Genomic DNA, 19,698 nt, shown 5'->3' with positions numbered 1-19,698 from the left:
AAGTATGTAATGGTAACGGACTGTACTTGTATAGTCCATGTACCCACTCAAAGCGCTTCAACACTACATGTCATCATTCACACACATTCACACACTGATGACAGGAGCTACCATGCAAGGTGCCACCTGCCCATCAGGACTAACTAACATTCATACATCGCAGGAACAGCCTGCAGGAGCAGTTTGGGGTAAAGTGTCTTGCCCAAGGACACATCAATATGGACCAGGGATCAAACCACCAATCCTCTGATCGGTGTGACAGGAAGTTAGCGCCAGCAGGCATTGCTAGCTAGCTCTCTTCAGAGAGCTCCAGGTCACAGTGGGGTCTGTGAGCATCACTAGCCAGCTAGCTATCCCCGCTGGCACTAACTTTCTGTCTCAACAGTTTACATTGTTTGCTCTGTTAGTATTTCATGTTTCTATGATGACGTTCCAGGTTTGGGGATGGCTACATGATCACCGTGAGGACAAAGAGCAGCTCTAATGTGAAGGAGGTAGTTCGATTCTTCAACAGGAACTTCCCTGAGGCCGTGCTGAAGGTAGATTACTGCAGCTACCTCTGATTGATTGATGAATATCCACCCCCAGCTTTAGCATTGATGCTAACTTCAAAGTCCAGAAAGTCTTATAGACTTATAGGTGTATTGGATCAAGATCCTTTCCTTTGATAATGGCACGACATGAAGACACTGATTTCATAGAATACCCATTATATATGCTTTAGTCAATACTTTCATATTATCAACAGATCATATGACTACTTGTTTGTGAAAGGCATTTCTCAAAGAACTCCACCCTTTCATCGTTAACCCCGCCCCCATGTGTTTAAACACCCTCTTCCACCTTGTTTAAACCCCGCCCGCATGTGTTTAAACACGCCTCTTCCACCTTGTTTAAACCCCGCCCGCATGTGTTTAAACACCCTCTTCCACCTTGTTTAAACCCCGCCCGCATGTGTTTAAACACGCCTCTTCCACCTTGTTTAAACCCCGCCCCATGTGTTTAAACACCCCTCTTCCACCTTGTTTAAACCCCGCCCCCATGTGTTTAAACACGCCTCTTCCACCTTGTTTAAACCCGCCCCATGTGTTTAAACACGCCTCTTCCACCTTGTTTAAACCCCGCCCCCATGTGTTTAAACACGCCTCTTCCACGTTGTTTAAACCCCGCCCCAATGTGTTTAAACACGCCTCTTCCACCTTGTTTAAACCCGCCCCCAAATGATGTTTTGTCCTCTTTGATATTTTCCATCTCATATTACATGGGGCACTTTTCTCAATGAGCAGAGTGAGGTATATTTGCAGGAGCGTCACCACACCAAGATCCAGTACCAGCTGAAGTCTGAGCGGATCTCCCTGGCTCAGGTCTTCAGTAAGATGGAGCAGGTGGTGGAGGTGCTGGGCATTGAGGAGTACTCTGTCAGTCAGACCACTCTGGACAATGTGAGTCAGCTTGTAACACTCCGGCTCAACTTCATGCAGGACCTCATGAGGACAAATGAGTAATCTTTATTCCGCTTTATTAGGTGTTTGTCAACTTTGCTAAGAAGCAGAGCGACAACCTGGAGCAGCAGGAGGCGTCGCCCCCGGGTGGTGGACAGTCGCCCCTGCAGCGCGTCCTCAGCCTGCTGAAGTCTCGGCCGCCCAACACAGAGCTCAACGCTCTGATCAGCGAGGCCCCAGAGGAGCTGGAGAGCGATGATGACGAAGGACTCATCAGCTTTGAAGAGGAGCGGGTGAGTGCGTTTTCATCTGTGTTTATTTTATTTTACTTTAGTAGTAAACATGAGCTACAGGTCGAGGGTCACAGGGATTTAAGTGCAGAAGCCATGTAGGATGGACCACAACAGAGAAATAGCATCATAAATATTGTCTAATGAACCTCAATGCTGTAAGGAATATAATATATACAATACACAGGCATTCATAAAGTTTCTTTATTGCAAAACACACATTTGAATTGATATTGAATGTTGAAAGCTGAGCTGAGAGAGACTGATGAGACAAGATGAGAGCTACAGGATGTCCTTCTGTTGACTAAATATGGTGAGGCAAGATATTATAACACAGCGCAGAGTAAAGCAGTTACACCGTCAGGAGGCAGAGTGCACACTTGGTTTCTCCGTTCTTCTGATGCACAACTACTACACATGCTTAGTGGTAGTAAACATGACGAGTAGATTAACTGACATGTAGAATTGCTGGTTGCATGATGTTTGCTGCAGCACAAGCTATCACACGCTAACTTTGACTGTGCTTGTGTGTGTGTGTTTTGCAGGTCCAGCTCTCCTTCAACACAGACACTCTCTGTTGAACGAGCCGTTCAAAGAGCAGAGACCAGGAGAGCTGCTGATTGAACCCTGAAGAGGACCAAATCTCTCTGCGCCATGGAGCATAGGACCAGTAGTTCACTATTTCAGCCTCAAATTTTGTATCCCAGGATGGCCTGAGGTGGTTTAGGTTAGAACATACAGACAGCGGTGGTGACCTGCAGAGACACAGCAGCAGGAGTGCTCGCATGTGGATTTGAGACTTTGTCCCGGAATGTTTCCATTCTATTATTTCTGTTTGAGAATGTGTCTGAAACACGGCTGCTGAGCACAGTCGTTCCTTTAGTGAATGAAGATGTCTTTGTTGATACAGTACGTTTGACAGCGCCGGTTACTTTGAGTTGGCTGTACGCGCTTCCTACCACAGGGCCTCATGTAACCAGAGCGGGCCCTCGTTACTGTACCAAAGGAGAGCATGCTGTGTTGAAGGTGATAACCATCGGTGATGTAATACAGTCTATTTTTCTGTGGCAAGAAGAACGATTTATTTTGGATATTGAAGCAGCTACAGAATGACTTGTGTGATTTATTCTGCAATAAGTGATTGCAGAAGGGATTTACTGAAATGCACCCTGGGAAGTGCCCGGTGTGGGCATGTGTGCGAGCTGTCGGCCTTCTCTTTGAACTTGATGTCGGAGATGTTATCGTGCTGATGGAGAGAATGTAAAGGCGTGGTTATCGTGCTGATGGAGAGGATGTAAAGGTGTGGTTATTGTGCTGATGGAGAGGATGTAAAGGCGTGGTTATTGTGCTGATGGAGAGGATGTAAAGGCGTGGTTATTGTGCTGATGGAGAGGATGTAAAGGCGTGGTTATCGTGCTGATGGAGAGGATGTAAAGGTGTGGTTATTGTGCTGATGGAGAGGATGTAAAGGCGTGGTTATCGTGCTGATGGAGAGGATGTAAAGGTGTGGTTATTGTGCTGATGGAGAGGATGTAAAGGCGTGGTTATTGTGCTGATGGAGAGGATGTAAAGGTGTGGTTATTGTGCTGATGGAGAGGATGTAAAGGCGTGGTTATCGTGCTGATGGAGAGGATGTAAAGGTGTGGTTATTGTGCTGATGGAGAGGATGTAAAGGCGTGGTTATTGTGCTGATGGAGAGGATGTAAAGGCGTGGTTATTGTGCTGATGGTGCCTCCCTTCTATCCATGTTGACACTGTACATTTGATCTCTTTCTACTGAATGCTTTTGTTTGTGCTTTTAACATATTATGTTGTGGACTCTGCCAAGAAGATCCTCTATAAACCACACACCATGTATAATAATAATAATAATAATTAAAGTAATTGTGTTATTACACCATCTCAAGTGAAGGTAATCAGCGATCTAACCGTGTGAACTCTGCTTCTATCCCCTGACAATAACTGCACTACCACCACTGTGATACTAAAGGGAATCCTCAGATCAGAAGATTATTATGCTATTGTTTTAACTTGGATACAATACATGTTTTATGATTTGCAGAAGTATTTGTAGTTTTCTGTGGAATTTAATGGAAGTCAAAATGTGCAAAATATCCATATTCACAGACACACGTCTGTTTCTCTGCCTGTGTGTCGGCATGTGGTTCAAACTGGTCACTTCATGAGTTCTGTGATGATGAGTTGTATCCTGTCCTGTCTGAATAGTAACTGTTTCACTTCTTCTTTAACAGCTGATTGCAGTCGTATGTTGGTGATCATTATTACAGTGGTGGGCTGTTTTCCTACGGTTATCATTAAACAAGGAAAAACTCATTTTGTCGTTTCTTTCTTTACTGAGAATGTGAAGCTGGAGGGAAGTGGTTCGCTGAAATATCTGATTGAATTCTATTAAAAAATGATTTCAGACCATAACAGAGTTTTGCAGCAGGATAACTGATTATAACGAGATCATAAATCAAAGCTTGGAACGTGACCAACAGAAGGGATCAGCCTAATGACAGAAACAAACTCATGAATATATAACGGGGGCGACTAATAAAGAACTCGGCAACCACTGGAGTTGGGTGCAGAGAATCTGAAAGGTGATATTTTAAATGTGTTACACGTTGCTCTGTGTGAGATATGGATTCATGAGTCTTCTCTGGGATGTTCAGCATCATCAGGTTCTCATTTGGACTAAACATCTGACGTTAGTGCTGAAGCTCATGTATCATTAACCAGCTGTTCTCTCAATGAGACTTCAGCAGTCGGCGTAAAACACGTCTTCTTTTTAGGACAAAGGGACTGCTTACATACATTTTATATATGAATCTGTGTACATACCCAAAAACAATCAAACTGGCATTTTCCAAACATTGATTCATTAACTAGTATAATTGGAGTAGAAATTCCAACTACAGTTCACGCTGTTGTACAACTGCTCATGTCTGACTATGTTGAGTGCGTTGGTGCTGCTGGTTTCCGTTGGTGTTGCATCTTAATAACCAGCTGAGAGCACGGTGACCCAGGCCTGCAGGACTGAGGGCTGGACGCCATGTTTCAGCTAAACAGCACAACACGAGAGTCAGTCTCACCAAGTGTGTCACCATGTAGAGAGATACCAGAGATGCATGTGAAACAAACATTTATTTCACTCAATTCAAATTGCATTTTATTTTCAAAGTTTCACATGATAACCTAAAAACATAAAGAGGAAAATGAGTAAATATACACGTAAACTAACCCTGACTCAGGGTTAGGGTCATTCAAGGAGGATCTTACTGTAAGTTCATACGGAGTACAAACCACTCCTTCCTGTATCAAATGTGTTAAGAGCATGATAAGTGTACATAGTCATTTGAAGACGGGTTCCTGGAAAACAAGGAACATAATGTGTCGTTAGCACATATCTGAAGTATGAGGAGCGTCGGCTTCTTTGTTGCAACTTATTACTTTTTAATTTCATCTGGAAATTAAATTAAATTCAAACTAATAGAAGTTACTGCTTCATTCCTCGACGGATTAAAAATCATTGCCTAGTTTTCATGACACATAACTGCTGTGATTTAAGAAGACGTCCTGATGTCGTGTTAGTGGATTAAAAGAACATTCGTCTTTGGTTGAGGAGCAGCAGCAGCGTGAGAACATGTCGTCTGAAGGATCAGTCTTCTTCTACATCATCAAAGGCCACGCCGGTCGCTTGTTGCTTTCTGCACAAACAGACGAGCAGTCGTTGGTTTACATTCACAGAGAATATGAAACTCTTTATTAGGACGAGATGTACCATCTAGTGTTCAAAGAGGTCCTCAACGACAATCATACAACACAAGCACAATTATATAATCAAACGATACAAATGTAACAAAAAACAAACCAAACAAATGTAAAAATTATGTAAAAGGAAATCATACTCGAGAGCATGAAAACGTTCTTTCATAAGTTATAGAAAAGCATTACATAATAAAGTCATAATTATAGAGACGTCATTATGGACTTCAATAAGAAGAAAGCACATTTCTGAGCAGGTGAACAGATGATCTGGATGGAATATTTCCAGGTAGATTATTCCGGTCAGAGGAGCTTTAAACAGAACGGTGCTCTGTTGACCTGCAGGAAGAGGAAGACGAGCTGTACCGAGGTTCTGTACGGAGGGATGTGTCGTACCTTTTAGTTCCTGGGTTAATGAGCGAAGCTCCAGGAAGTCGTTTCTTCATCGCCATCGGTGGAGCACAATTCTGCTGCTGGAGTTGAAACTCTAGAGGAAAGAGAGTATCTGTGTAACATTCCACCACGAGCCTGTTCTTCAATCCTCAGGACTCTGCAGACAGCAGAGCTGAATACTAAAGCTCTGAATTATATATCTCTCTCTCTCACACACACACACACACACACACACACACACACACACTTTGAGAATCAATTCCGTATCATAAAAACATAATTGTCTTACACCCCTAAAGCTAAATAAGTCACAGAAGACGGCGTTTCCTCCGTCCTCATTAGCTGGCAGTGAACTCTAGAAGGAAATATGGACGAGTTCCAAACGTCACACTGCACCGTGTTGGATAACAATAACTGTTCCTTTGCTATACATGCATACATATACCCCCCCCCCAGTGGATGACTAATTGCACCCTTTAGAAACATACCTGCAGGCCACCGTTGGTGAGTTTTCACTGGACTGACACCTGGAGGAATGAGTCACAGTCAGCATTGACTCCAAGAAGCATAAACTCCTATAATATGAAATTAATGACAGTGAATTATACGGGGATTAATATCCAGCACAAAACACTATTGTTGTTTTGCTGATTTGTTATTATTAATCTTCTCCTTCAGAAGATAGATTCCTTTGAGAGGAACGTTGTAGACGCATGGAATCCTCACCTATAGTTGAACGTTGTGTGCAAACACTGATCCACCTCTACAAGAACAGCCTCAAGAAGCTTTAGTCCATCTGACTGGATCTTAACATCTTCTCTGAAACCGTAGGTCCTGTTGCTACCAAATCTTCTGAGGAACATTATTGGACCAAGCTTATCAAAAGTTGCATAAAACCTCTTGGTATCTCCGTGCGTTTTGAAGATATTGACCAATGAATTCTAAAAGGGCTCAGCACATCAGAAGACCTGCCTCCCCCCTCTGGACCAATCATCACCAATGCTTCTGAATGTTTCAGAGTGTATCAGTTTGTATCAGAGTGTATCAGTGTGTTTCAGAGTGTATCAGTGTGTATCAGAGTGTTTCAGAGTGTATCAGTGTGTATCAGAGTGTTTCAGAGTGTATCAGTTTGTATCAGAGTGTATCAGTGTGTATCAGTTTGTATCAGAGTGTTTCAGAGTGTATCAGTTTGTATCAGAGTGTATCAGTTTGTATCAGTTTGTATCAGAGTGTTTCAGAGTGTATCAGAGTGTTTCAGAGTGTATCAGTGTGTATCAGAGTGTTTCAGAGTGTATCAGTGTGTATCAGAGTGTTTCAGAGTGTATCAGTTTGTATCAGTGTGTATCTGGAACACCGACAGTTTCCAACAGCGTGGCACAACACGACCAGACTATAAATCAGGAATTATTTGACCAATCAACACAAAACTCGCAGGATATATTTCATAACGATGCTGAACCAAGTGTGCACAACTGTTTTGAAATGGCTCACTAGGGGGCGCCACCAGTCCCAAACATGTGCATGGGTCAGCAGCAAATGTGGACATGAATCAATGATCATCAGTCCAAACGTCACCAAACTTGGTGACTATTTTCGATAAAGACGTTAAAACATAGCCCCAGAATGTTTTCAAAATGTATTAATAGTGACGGTGTGGCCGAAGAACAGAAGATCTGTCCATAAATGAATAAGCATCTTTTAGATTGTTGGTTCTTTACTGCAGGTGTCACAAAGTGTGTCGGGGGCCTAGAACCTTCGCAGCTTTCAACTGTGTTCGCTTGAACCCCGAAATCGTTGCTTGCGGCTATATTTCTCATTATTAATAAGCTCAAACCTGCACTCAATGTGAAACAACAGAAGAAGAAAGAGCGTTTACTGTCGGGCTGAGTGAGGCGGTCAGCCATCCTGAACAGCAGCTCCTTCAGCTCCGTTGTGGCCTGCGGGCCTTCCAGCCTGGATAAGGTCACACTCTGGTCAGCTGGACCGGAGCTCACATGGAGCTCTGCACTGGAGTCATGCACCACAACAGACACGTCCCCTCTTCCACAGGCCGACCTGAGGGAAGAGAGAGGAACATTTAGCCTCAGTAATGGTTCCATGTAGCATTTACTTGTTTGTAAAGTTGGTCGGTACAGAGAATGTGCTGCTGACGGCTGTGAAGCTTCACTAGCACCACTGACTTCCACCGCCTCGCTTCAATATTCCACACAGTAGTTTTAAGAGGACAGATTGTGATCTCACCTGAGTTTTAGAATATAATCCTCTGTAGATCTCACGGCAAACCTCTGTCTCTAAACAAACAGGTACAGTTACAACCAGTTACCACGGAAGGAAGGGAGCACGCGAGCACGCTGTGGGGGTCTGCAGAGGAAACTTACGAACTGGGTCAACGCGTCCTCGGTGTACTCTGCGCTCCAGACAGCGGCTGCATCTGTCAAACTCAAGAAGAAGAACAAACACGTGATGATGAAAGAGTTTCATGACATCACACCTGCTCCTGTGTCCTTACATTGACATAATGTAATAAACACACATATGTACAACGTCATTCATGATGTGGTCTCAAATTAACGCATAAGTATAAGTATGCTGTTTAGTGTCGTAACGCTGATAAACAGCGGGATATCACCGTGCCCCCGGGTTTAAATGTTTAAATGCAGGTTTGATGAGCGTTCTGTCCGTTCTAGGAAACACGTACTATGAGGTCACGTTTATGTACATTTTAACACAACCTTCGACTCACCAGATGTTAAACATTCCGGTTGTTCTGCGTGTGTAGCAAAGGAACTTCGACTGGTTGTTTTTATCCAGCAAAGTGCAGTATGACGTTTGGGACACATCCATGTTTCCTCCTCCATGGAACTCGACTAACGGCGGCCCAAGAGGCACAAAATAAGGTGCAGGCGTTTCTTCTCTCGGTTTAAATGGCGGCCCGCAAACAGCTCGGGGTGCGTACTGCCACCTACTGTACAGGAGGGTGTAACACCACATCGTTTCAACCTGTTTACCATCAACCTTGTGTCGGTTAGAAAGGCTTCTGTTCCAGTATCTCAAACAGACCCTGTTCCCGCCCAGCCTTACCACTCCATTTAAAGCTGTGCTATTCTAAACGTTCCTGTGACGAGTTCCTCCCTTCTGCTCCTTTTTTAACTTAGCTTTGTTAGTTAGACTGATATTTGTATTTTGTGATACCCTACTTCCGTTTCTATCTTCTTCCCACTTTTTCTGCCACTTCTCCATTCTTTTCTTCTTAATTACTGCTTTTCTTCTTCTCAGCCTCATGGTATTGGTACAGTTGTTTTATTTTGTAAGGCCCTTTTTGCAAGCTTGTCAGCGCACTCTGCACATCTACACCTCTGTCTAGTCTCAGCAAACATAGGTCCAGTTCAATGAGAACATCTTCCCGTATCTGTATGCTGAGCACACCACCACCTTATCATGTCTGACCTCTTCATACCACTGCAAACCAATACAAGCTGCCACTCTCTCTGCTGCATCGACTGATAACTGGTCAGGCAGTCTTTTGGAGATAGATATATGGAAATCCGGGATATATACACACCAATTCCAACACACTTTTGTTTCTTCTTAGAACCCTCTGTGGAGATTTTGAGATAACTGTTCCTGAGGTAGGCACTAGTTTCAACTCCCACTTCATCCTCTCCTACGAGCCGCTGCCCTTTTCTTCTGTCAGATTGCTTCTCAATGATCTAAAAGTCCTATTCTGATCTGCATTCTTCATTCCACCAAGGCACCACTCGCTTGCTGCCATGTGTTCTTTAGTGTACTTGCATTTAAAATGTGGTTAGTATTTGCATTGTGCATTCTTTAATGTTTCCTTCAAGTGAGATTATATGAGCGGAGTTCTCACAACATATCTTATCAAAACACCATGGAGTAAATGCATTCCATTCTTGCATACACACGTTTACATTCACTGTGATGAGAACTGGGAAATGATCATCGGTGGTGGTGAATTCAGAGCATCATAAAGATATAAAGAATGGAAGAACATGGATTTGAGGGTTGAGTTGATAGGAGGGTATAGGTAACTTGTGCGTGGGGTTTGGATGCAATGGAAGAGAAGGTCTGCCGTCAAGGGTGAGCATCTTGGTACAAGATGAGGTTCCAACGTTTGAGGGCCTTTGTCGTAGGGGTGAGAAATGGATATACCACTACGGTATACTTGTATGGTGGACGTTCTGATTAAGATTATGGTCTCGATGGAAGGAAAAGGCAGGTTGTGTGAGGTATGGAAGGATTTGAAACGTCACCATCCTTAGTAAGATGGAAGAGGTTTTGGAGCATGTATAATTCAAAACTGCTTGACGTGTGGCGATGACCAGGTGTAGGTGCTGGGGGTGCAGGTGTTGATGTCTGCTGAAAACGAAGGGACCAGTGTCGGATGGGGGTCTGAATCTGCTGCTGAGGATTTGAATGTTTGAAGTGAGAGGGTGAGTTTGCGATGGAGTTCTGGTAGCCTGAATGTGGGCCTGAGGTTAAGGTGAGTCTGTGGATGAACTTCATGATGTCTAGTGATTGTGAGCGACCCTTGTTTATTACATCGACGGCGGCCCGGCTGTGATGCCCACAAAGGGGGGGGGAGACTATGGGGTACAGTTGGTATAGGCCATAATAGTGGAGGCGAATCATCTACTGCTCTAGATGTATTGTCACTTATAATGTTTCTGTTTGTATTACCTGCCTAGAGACCACGGATTTAAATTAGCATTCTTGCTACTCAGGCTTGTTTATAGCTTCTATTTTATACTATATCTTCATTTACGTGCTACGTACGGATGATTTTTTGGACTTTAATATTCGTAAACCAAAGAAAAATATCCACAAACGTGTACCATGATCCAAAAATATATCACATCCACAAACATGTTTTTTATTTATTTATGTTGTGTAAAGTCACATCTACAAAAACACAGGGCGCTTTGCAAATGTGCATAATTTACTCTATAAACACATATTTCAATTTCCAATAAACATAGGTTTACATGTAGAATGATATATACACATTTGTGGATCTATTTGAACATGTTTAACAAACTGTTCAAGCTCACACACACATCCCCCCCTGCTGACTTCAGCAGGCCTGCATCAGAAGATCAGGCCGGTGGTGGCCATGGGGAAGATGTACTTCGTTGCTTCTGAGCACCTGGCCTGCCGAAGATGCAAGCAAAAGCAACTTTGGCCACAGGATGCAGTTCCCTTTCATCTTTACATCAAAACTTGCATGCGTCATTGAGGGCTGGGAAACAGTAGCAGTCAGCGGAAGCTGCAGGAGCATAATGCTGAGGTCTGGTAGGTGAAGACAGTTGACAGATTGCAAGGGGATTGCCAGTGCTGTCAAATCGGGCTTGATCCTGTTTCCAAACACCGGTGGCTGATGCAGGTTCATGCCCAGGATGTCTTGCAAAGGCTGGATGAGATCAATGCCACCATCCACCAATTTTAAAAATTGAACAGCTTCCATAGTGTCTCAAAGAATAATCTAAGAACAGAAGTTTCTTTGCAAACATACATTTAATAAATCTTCACTAGTGATGGTGCATATGGAGCAATTACATACATATTTCTATACAATTCTGATTGCCATTTACAAATTTAATCCATTTTATATTGAATGAAAACAAATAATAACAGTAATCGCTTTTCAATTTCAGCACAGAAAGGACAAAAGAAGAATAAATCACTGGTGTTCCCCTGACCAGGGCAGGACTGAACTCATATCCTCTGGCAAGCGTTACACAGCAACGTGCACTAAAAGCACCGGACAGGAACAATCTTCTTCTGCTTGGTTGGCCCAGAGATAGAGAGAGCAGCACCAAAGGGGCGTCAGCTGGGCCGGTGTGGGAGGAGTTTATGGAAGCTATGAAGTGAAGGTAAAAGAGGGCTCAGCTCTGGCAATCTTCACCGTGGACCCGGAGAGACAGGGTCAGTCACAGCACATTAGTTTCCTGCTTCAAAGGTTCTAACTCACTCAAAACAAGGCAGTTGTCCCATCCAGTGAATATCTGTTCAGGCAGACATGCATGAGAGGGATAAATGCTGACTGAAGCATGCTGTGTAGACAGCGTGTACCTGCTGCTGCATAATGACTGCACGTGAAGGAAGTTTTACATTCAACAGTTGTGAATTGCATTATAACCCATTCAAGGTATTTAAAGCTGTATTTTTATGTACATTTACCGACGCACAAAACACAAGTTTATATTAAAGAGAAAGAAGCAAACTCAACTGAAAGACTTGAAAGGGTGGTCTGAGCCAGTAAATAGAATAAACTGACAACATGGGGAGTGCCTCTATACAATCTGCCAACACCACTGCAAGGTTTGTTTATTTATTAATTGAAACCTGCCACTACCCTGGACCCCCTATCATTGTTCTATTGTGTCTATAGCACAACCCAGCTCAGCAACTGCACACAAGGTTACAACCTCTACACAAACACTTCATCACTGTCCTCTAGACGCAGCTCATCGCATTCTGGTTGAGCCACTGCTCCATCACGTCATCACGACAGAACCAGAATGCAACAACGATGGCTGTCCTGTGGACACTGGGGGTTATGCATCAGGTGCTGTGTATGTCAGTGCTGAATGTTTTCTTCATGTGGTCACTGAGAGTGGTTCTGAATCCACTGGCAGAATCTGTGTGAATATTTGGCGGGGCGGACTGTGGAGAAGGCCCTGCCTGGGTAGCGGAGACATTTCCACACATTCTCCAGTCTCTTCTGCCAGCCGTAGACGGTGAAAATGTCTATAATGCCCACAAAGTAGCGATGATCGGGCCCATCTACCACATGAATTGCATTTTTGCAGTTGGGCAGTAGCCTACGATGATGCTCAAGAAATTCCTGCAGTTCTGAGTCCGTGCTGGTTTCTTTCACAGCGCAGTTCATCTCCTGGAGGGGAATCCCTTCACCAGCGTCCTCAGCTGCTGCCTGTGGCTCGTCTGTAGTATCTGATGCCACCTCGGCCACGGCCTCTCTCAGTAATGGAACGGTGGGAGGGTCTGACCCTGTGGGACTGTCAACTAAGTCCACAGACCTTTGGGAAAGAAAACCATAGAATCCACAGAACACATTTAGAAGGTTTTCAGAGTAAAGCAGGCGTTCAACTAATGACCCACTGAACAAACTAAACCAGGAACAATCTGTCTCATAAAGAGATCATATCAATTCAAGTCTGCATACATTTCAACCTGCAAGCGTTGTATGTAGCAGCATGCATTAGACATCAAAGTACGGTAAATGGATGGGTGAATTGTCTTGTTTTTGTATAACAACTTTCTAGTCTTCTGACCACTCCAAGCGCTTTAACACCACTTGTTCATTCACCCATTCACACACTGATGACTGTGGGCAGGACACTTAACCCTAAAAGTGCTCCAGTAGCTGTGCCCACAGTGTGTGAATGTGAATGTTAGTCGGTCCTGATGGCAGGTGTGAATGGGTGAATGACGATATGTAGTGTGAAAGCTCTTTGAGTGGTCTGAAAGACTAGAAAATACTATATGCTGTACAAGTACAGTCCATTTACCATTTACCATGATGGCAGGAGCTACCATACAATACCATACAAGGTGCCAGCTGTCCATCAGGACAAAACGTTCACACTCATTTATGCACCTCAGGCACAGGCCCAAGGACACATCGATATGGGGCTGGAGGAGCCGGGGATCAAACCACCGATTCAGATTGAAAGACGACTCTCTCAGCCACAGTGATGAGTTGTTATTCTAAGTATGCATTTAGTTGTCTTTTTTTCTTTCCTTCTTTTAAAACTTAAGTGATGAATGAAAAATGAAGGCCTCGCCGAGCTAATGCGTGTTTCTTCTCCTACCAATAAAAAAGGACCAATAATGGTTTACCTCATACAATAGCTGTTAATGTGTCAGTCCTGCCACACTGTGTGGGTCAAGAAGTTGCTTTAGGAAGCCTCCCAGATCAGTAAAGTATTCTATTTCACCCGTCCCTCAGATATGTCTGCTTGCTTTTGTGGGATAATATGGACAGGAAAATCCTGTTCTTTTGTCTGTTTGTCTGCTGCATGTAAACAGATAATGTACTGTAGTGTATACTGTTTGTACAGAGTTTCCCACTAGTTTATAAAAGGTTTAACAAACCTTTAGTCAGTCAGGATCAATGTGGCTGGGTGTATGTTATGTTGCAGCAGGGCGTGCATCCATTGCACCCATAAAACCTAGTAGAAGGCGGAGCCTGTGTGAGTTAGAACGAAGGTTACGATATTGTAACCCTAATTCTGTAAGCACAGACTTTTTATGAAATTTAGAGAGAGACGAGCAAGTTGTTTTCCCTGCTTCCAGTCTTTATGCTAAGCTAAGATTTGCATTAGCGCTCATGGGACATGATCTTCCCCTCCAGCTCTAAAGAAAGCAGGGGCGTATGTCCTTTAACAGCACATTCCCTTTAAGGAAGCTATTCACGAGTATGTAAAACTTCTTCTAGAGTTTACTGAACTGACAAAAAAGTGAAAAATGAGACATAATGTAATGCACGAAAATTGGTTTTGCAGCTGCTCAAAGGCCATATAAAACCTACTTTGTGGTGCGTAGAACAAGGTTTGCCAAAGAGTGTTTCCCTTCCAGCTCATCTCTGTGCAGAGGTTGATGGGCCAGCAGGAGACTATAGTCCAGCACATTGAGTCCTTGCAGGAAGGCAGCATCCACTTTCACTTGATTGGCAAACCAGGATTTTTCTTGACCTAAATCAACAACACACGGTTTTGCATTTAGTGTGCATTGCTCAAGAGCATTATTCATACGACTCCAGAGATAAGTAGAGTAAGTGTAAGGGAGCAGACACTCACCTAACGCAATGGACTGCCCTTCGAAGTTATTGTCCTTCAGCACTGTTATTATCCGTTTCCCCCCTTTGTCAGGGTCAGTCCATCTCCCCAGCTCACAGCCTTTAATGTCGTATCTATGCAACAACAAGGTCACAGCTTTCATACAACCATAACCTTTATCAGAAATCAACACAACAAAACAAAGCAGAAGCATTGAGACTGTACCTGATATTGATCCTCTCATCAGGGTAAAACACACTCTGCATCACAATGAAGTACTTCTGGAACGCAGACAGACAACACTGCATTGTGAGTACTGGTACTGTAAGGATAGAACCAGTTATATATATTATCATGTTAATAGAATACCTTTATTTGATTAGGAATAACAATCCTGTGGACACCTGGAAAGTCAAAAGAGCAATGGTTAGGTTAGGCCTTTGTACACCCTGGCACAACATCGGCCATTGATGAGAAGTTTCCACCCATGTCTGTCTTGGTAGAAGAATAAAGCATATTATTAAATCATATTTTTTGTCTTATTGTCTTTAGGCCATGATCAACAAAAGCTTCACAGCAGCAGGTCAACAGGATGCGGTGCATTCAACTATCTCAGGATGAAGGACGGAGGACTTGATGGTCTGTAACGAGTGTTAAAGCTGAGGAACAAACACAAACACAAGCTCAGCTTCTCAAAGAGGACTTCCTAATATTTCATCTTAAAATGACAGCAATGTTATTTGTCCAGAGAAATATTTGTATTGCTGCTGATTATATTTCTCCTGTTTACATCATTGTGTGTCTTGTTTTTCTTGAGTTGCATTCTGTTGTGCATCCCTGTGTCGCATAGTGACAATAAATGATTAAATGGTCTTTGAATATATACAGTATATATATCTGATTCATAGTCTTGTTATGGGGCTAGACTGTGGCATTAATTAGCATTGAAATGGTATGTAACAGCTTGTCCATCCATAACTCTTTGTCGGTATTGAAAGTCAATCATTTTTGGTGTCCACTAAAATGATTCTTTACCAAAACATATCGAAAGCTGTTGATGCTGAACATTTCTGTTTCTCAAGTATCAAGGTAGCGGTCGAGTAGAACAGGTCTTTGTTATTACAAAATGTTTTGACTCCCGAGGACCTCGTGCTCAACAGTGACAGCAAAGTGTCGATAATACTCTTGAAACAGCTACTGCAGCATTAACCGAAGCTCCTCTTACCGAGAAACCTCACCATCAGTGAATGAGGGTATTTCTCCAGGTGGTCCATGTACGCCTGCAGATTGGACAGGAGAAAGTTCACCTCACGTCTGCTCTGGGTTTTTAGGAAGAATCTCTTGTCATTCCTGAAACCAAGAACAGCCAGCAAAGAACAAGACACAGACACCAATAGTGAATCATTGTTCAAAGCTTCTTTAATGTCCAATGGCAACATTTTGTAAATTTTCACTTTCTACACTTAAATGGCAGCTGCAGTACAGCAGTACAGCTACGTTTATAGACAGACCATGGTGACTGTGAATAAAACATGTCACCGTGATGAATGGTCTGTGATAGGCTCTGGTCTCCTACATGATAGTCAAAGGTGCTGCACCTGCTGCCATGGCTGTGGCACCAGGTGCAGTTCTGGAAAGTACACTAACTCGGCTGAATAACACATCTGCATGCCACTGTTCTCTCAAACATACAAATTAATCCAGATGGTTAATCAAACACTTACACAATTATGGATTTTTTTGGGTGTGCTTTACATCTTGGTTACTAAAATACATGTTGCTGCTGCTCGTATCCACAGCAGCACATTGCTTTGCTCTGGTGTTGGTACTGCTGCCCGTTTCTACAGCAGGTAACGCACCGACTGTGAACCTCTGCCTCATACATTCCATGTTGGAAGATTGGAAGACAAGGACGGTGCTTCTTGCCTCCACAATCTTATTGAACTATTATTTGATTTCCCTTTTGGGTGTTGGTTTGCTTTGAAATTTGAATTAGGATGAGATAACGTGAAGAAGAAGTCAGTGGAAGGTCTGTGTGTAGATCATGTGAAGAGCTTACGTGATGAAGAAGTCTGCCTTGCTCTTGGAGTTACTGACAAACTGGAGGTAGCAGTCTTCTGAGCAGAGGGATTTCATGTATTCCTCCTCTGTGATGTCCAGTGAACGCCTCAGTTTAGAAAACACTGATCCTGCAAATGTCTGCATCTCAAACCCCTGGAAGGCAAGGATTGAATAGAAGCCTTGAGAATGACACGGTGTTTGTTTTAAACAGCTTGACAGGAATTCTTAGAACAACAAAATGAAAGTATGAAAAAAGACGAAGCTTGTGTTTTCAGCCTGACTTTAATACTTGCCTCTTGAGTTTGCTCTACCTTGACATCTTCAGCTGCAGGTGTATCCTGTGCAAAAGGTGAAGTGTTTATGAGTGAATCTGTGTCTACGATGTTTCATGTTTATAATACAACCAGTGGCCTTTAACTGGGAGAGTCCTCACCTGGCCTGATGTGTCCATAGTGGTCTGGATGGAAGCATGCAGGCCTTCTTTAATCGTGGATGTCAGATGGTAGAACTCGTGCTCTTGGTTGACCTCAAACACCCCGACCATCCTCCATCGCTGTCTCAAATGCCACCAGCGTCTTCGGCTGGCAGCTCTGGAGGTGCCAGCAGCTTGTCTCTGTGCCATCTGTGACACCGGGCAGACATCAGTTTAACAAGTTAAACAGTGACATTCGGCTATAGTATCTTTCATACGGAGACTTTTCAAAAGGAACATTTTTAAAATAAAAAAAGCATCAACGTCAGGGTGCATGCAGTTGGAGTCGGCAAGAGATCCATAGCTCTCAAAGAACTCTTTTAGGATTTATTAAGCCATACCAGTGGAGACACACGTCACCAATTAAACCTTTTGGCAGCCTTGCCACTATTGAGCGTCTCTCGGAGAATGACATGCTGATGAAACAGACAGTCAAGCTGGATGACCTGAGAACCGCTTGCGGAGATCAAACTTAAGGGCGATCGGAGTGCCGGAGAAGCTGGAGGTCTCGGACAGCTCGACAGCATGCTGAATTAAACAACATAAAACCGTCTTTCTACAAAAACATCACGCTTTGGTCTCTGGTCGTGGGCCATGCTCTATGCAGGTTACATCACATGTTTTTGTTTCCAATCCTACTACATGTCTTCCTGATATTATAAGTACCCTTTGGTGTGGTATGAACTCTCTTTGCCATTATGGATTGTAGAAGAAGATCATGCAACAATCACGCTTCTTCACTGATGAAGTATTGTTCCCGCAGTACTGCCCAATATGTCTTTAGGGTACTGAAGGCTGAACCTCCCGTTAGAGGCAGGGATTCCAGGAGCAGAGCGCGGTGGACCACTTTCCAGGCTCCAACATCACCAGAGAGCAATAGATCTTCAGCTAACGACTCAGCCATGCTGGTTGGTTGTTAAAGAAGCATTTGGCATCTTTCCTTCCAGTGACACGTGTACAGGTGTGTTGATGGAGTCATCCCATGGAGTCATGCCGGAGAAGCATTCTGCAGCTGATAATCTCCAGGATGTCATCAGGATAGGCTCCAACAATGCCAGAGAGGAGGCCTTAGTAGTTAGGGAGACCTACAGCTCACACCTTTGCCTGGAGGGTGCTGACCCTTTAACCCAAAGGCTCTTTTAAGATCCATCCATATTCCAGAAGGACACATTTCCTTTTGCAGCTGGACAACCAAAACTGTCTGCACAAGCACAACTATTGTCGGCATAATATTACCGTCTACACAAGCAACATTAATTATAAAAAATAATTCTAAATGTACTCTTGGATAGCATTTCTTCTCTCCACTCAGTATCTCTCACATTGATATTATTCATGTCAATGTGTGGAGGAAGTGTACCACCTAAAATCACTGTGAGGGATAATCAATGTCAGTATCCTCCAGCCGAAATGAGATCCATGCGCACGTGTGTAGAGGTGCCGCCCTGCACGTGCTACTCACATATTGTGCATATTACTTTTGTGAGTGTTTTCACATCACCCTATTGAGAATATCTCTGCTCGCGTAAGCAAAATGGAAGCATTGGAAATGGAAGCAATTGGAAGCATTGTTCATGTTTGTAAAGACGATGCTACTGCTCTACTTTTGTCACATTAATATTTTGGACAATATTATCTCATAAATGTCTAAAGTATATAGACATAAGGAGACAATGATAATTTCAATAGCTGATCATTATATAGCATTTATAGCAAGTCCATGCAGCATTGCCACTATGAGTTAGAATTCCACGTGTTAGTACAAACAAACAACTTGAACCAACGGGGATATTTTAGATGTTAATAAAGATAAGTACCCATTGACTTATTACATATTCACATATTAATCAGCACTATTACAGAAAACACCTGTGACAAACAATACACGGTCCCATCTAAAGAGCGGGCTCATGAGCTCACTAAGCTGAAGACATGATGATGAACAAGTCTTGTTTCTACATTATGCTGAAAAGCTGAATCACACAAAGCTCATGCTCCGGTAGCTCTTACCTGGAGTTCTTGCTTGGACGATACTGTAAAACACAGCAAACGGTTCAGACGGTTTGTCTTCTCATAGTGTGTCTGAAATGAGCCTCGTCTTTGTGTACATGTCCCCTCCCATTCTAACTGATGCCGCATTCCAGGCAGGTTAGGCAAACTCTGCAGGGCGTGCCTCATCCACAAGACAAGGTGTGTGGCAAAGGTGTTCCTTTTGTTCTTCACAGTAGTGACTCAACAGGTACAACGTGAACATGGTGATACACACATATCTAAGCACCAAATATAGTTTGAGTTAATTGTTGAAATCATGAACATCATTGCAATTGTAGGACTTTCGCCGACAGTTCGGCATTTTTGCCGTCGCCATCTCGTTTTTTGCAACTATAAGTAATACGAGAGGGTGGAGCTGAGTACAACCCAACACTGAATAAGACATTTTTAACTTTCAT

The 19,698-nt window shown here is 43.3% G+C and overlaps 3 protein-coding genes across 4 annotated transcripts in view; 1 reads left to right on the top strand and 2 right to left on the bottom strand.

Annotated features, from left to right (window-relative positions):
- Positions 1 to 4,066, top strand: part of abca2 (ATP-binding cassette, sub-family A (ABC1), member 2) — a 61,776-nt gene extending 57,710 nt beyond the window's left edge. The window contains exons 45-48 of the mRNA XM_076078149.1: positions 437 to 539; positions 1,305 to 1,442; positions 1,526 to 1,735; positions 2,278 to 4,066. Coding sequence (XP_075934264.1) covers positions 437 to 539; positions 1,305 to 1,442; positions 1,526 to 1,735; positions 2,278 to 2,313 — 487 coding nt within the window. The 3' untranslated portion in view covers positions 2,314 to 4,066. The remainder of the gene's footprint in view (positions 1 to 436; positions 540 to 1,304; positions 1,443 to 1,525; positions 1,736 to 2,277) is intronic.
- A 794-nt stretch (positions 4,067 to 4,860) lies between these two features.
- paxx (PAXX non-homologous end joining factor) lies at positions 4,861 to 8,774 on the bottom strand. 2 transcript variants are annotated; one of them, XM_076078181.1, is made up of 7 exons: positions 8,637 to 8,774; positions 8,272 to 8,332; positions 8,135 to 8,184; positions 7,770 to 7,948; positions 6,382 to 6,420; positions 5,897 to 5,987; positions 4,861 to 5,442 (listed from the first exon to the last, which is right to left on the bottom strand). In XM_076078181.1, exons 1-7 carry the CDS (start codon positions 8,735 to 8,737, stop codon positions 5,394 to 5,396), a joined length of 570 nt encoding a protein of 189 aa, XP_075934296.1. In that variant the 5' UTR covers positions 8,738 to 8,774; the 3' UTR covers positions 4,861 to 5,393. The 2 variants fall into 2 exon arrangements, with proteins under 2 accessions (XP_075934296.1, XP_075934295.1); XM_076078180.1 differs by having other exon boundaries at positions 8,272 to 8,324.
- Positions 8,775 to 12,521: 3,747 nt separating this feature from the next.
- On the bottom strand, positions 12,522 to 17,404 carry LOC142933870 (phosphatidylinositol 4-phosphate 5-kinase-like protein 1; the record flags this gene model as incomplete). Its single annotated transcript, XM_076078148.1, has 9 exons — positions 12,522 to 12,954; positions 14,469 to 14,631; positions 14,737 to 14,849; positions 14,941 to 14,996; positions 15,085 to 15,119; positions 15,941 to 16,065; positions 16,775 to 16,939; positions 17,074 to 17,114; positions 17,210 to 17,404. Coding segments are annotated over 9 exons (1,326 nt in total), but the record flags the coding sequence as incomplete, so codon positions are not given.
- Positions 17,405 to 19,698: the final 2,294 nt, after the last annotated feature.

This window comes from Anarhichas minor, unplaced genomic scaffold, assembly GCF_050575085.1.
Source record: "Anarhichas minor isolate MPS153535 unplaced genomic scaffold, ASM5057508v1 ptg000063l, whole genome shotgun sequence".
NCBI classification, from domain to species: Eukaryota; Metazoa; Chordata; class Actinopteri; order Perciformes; family Anarhichadidae; genus Anarhichas; species Anarhichas minor.
This window is presented reverse-complemented; position numbering and strand designations above follow the sequence as displayed.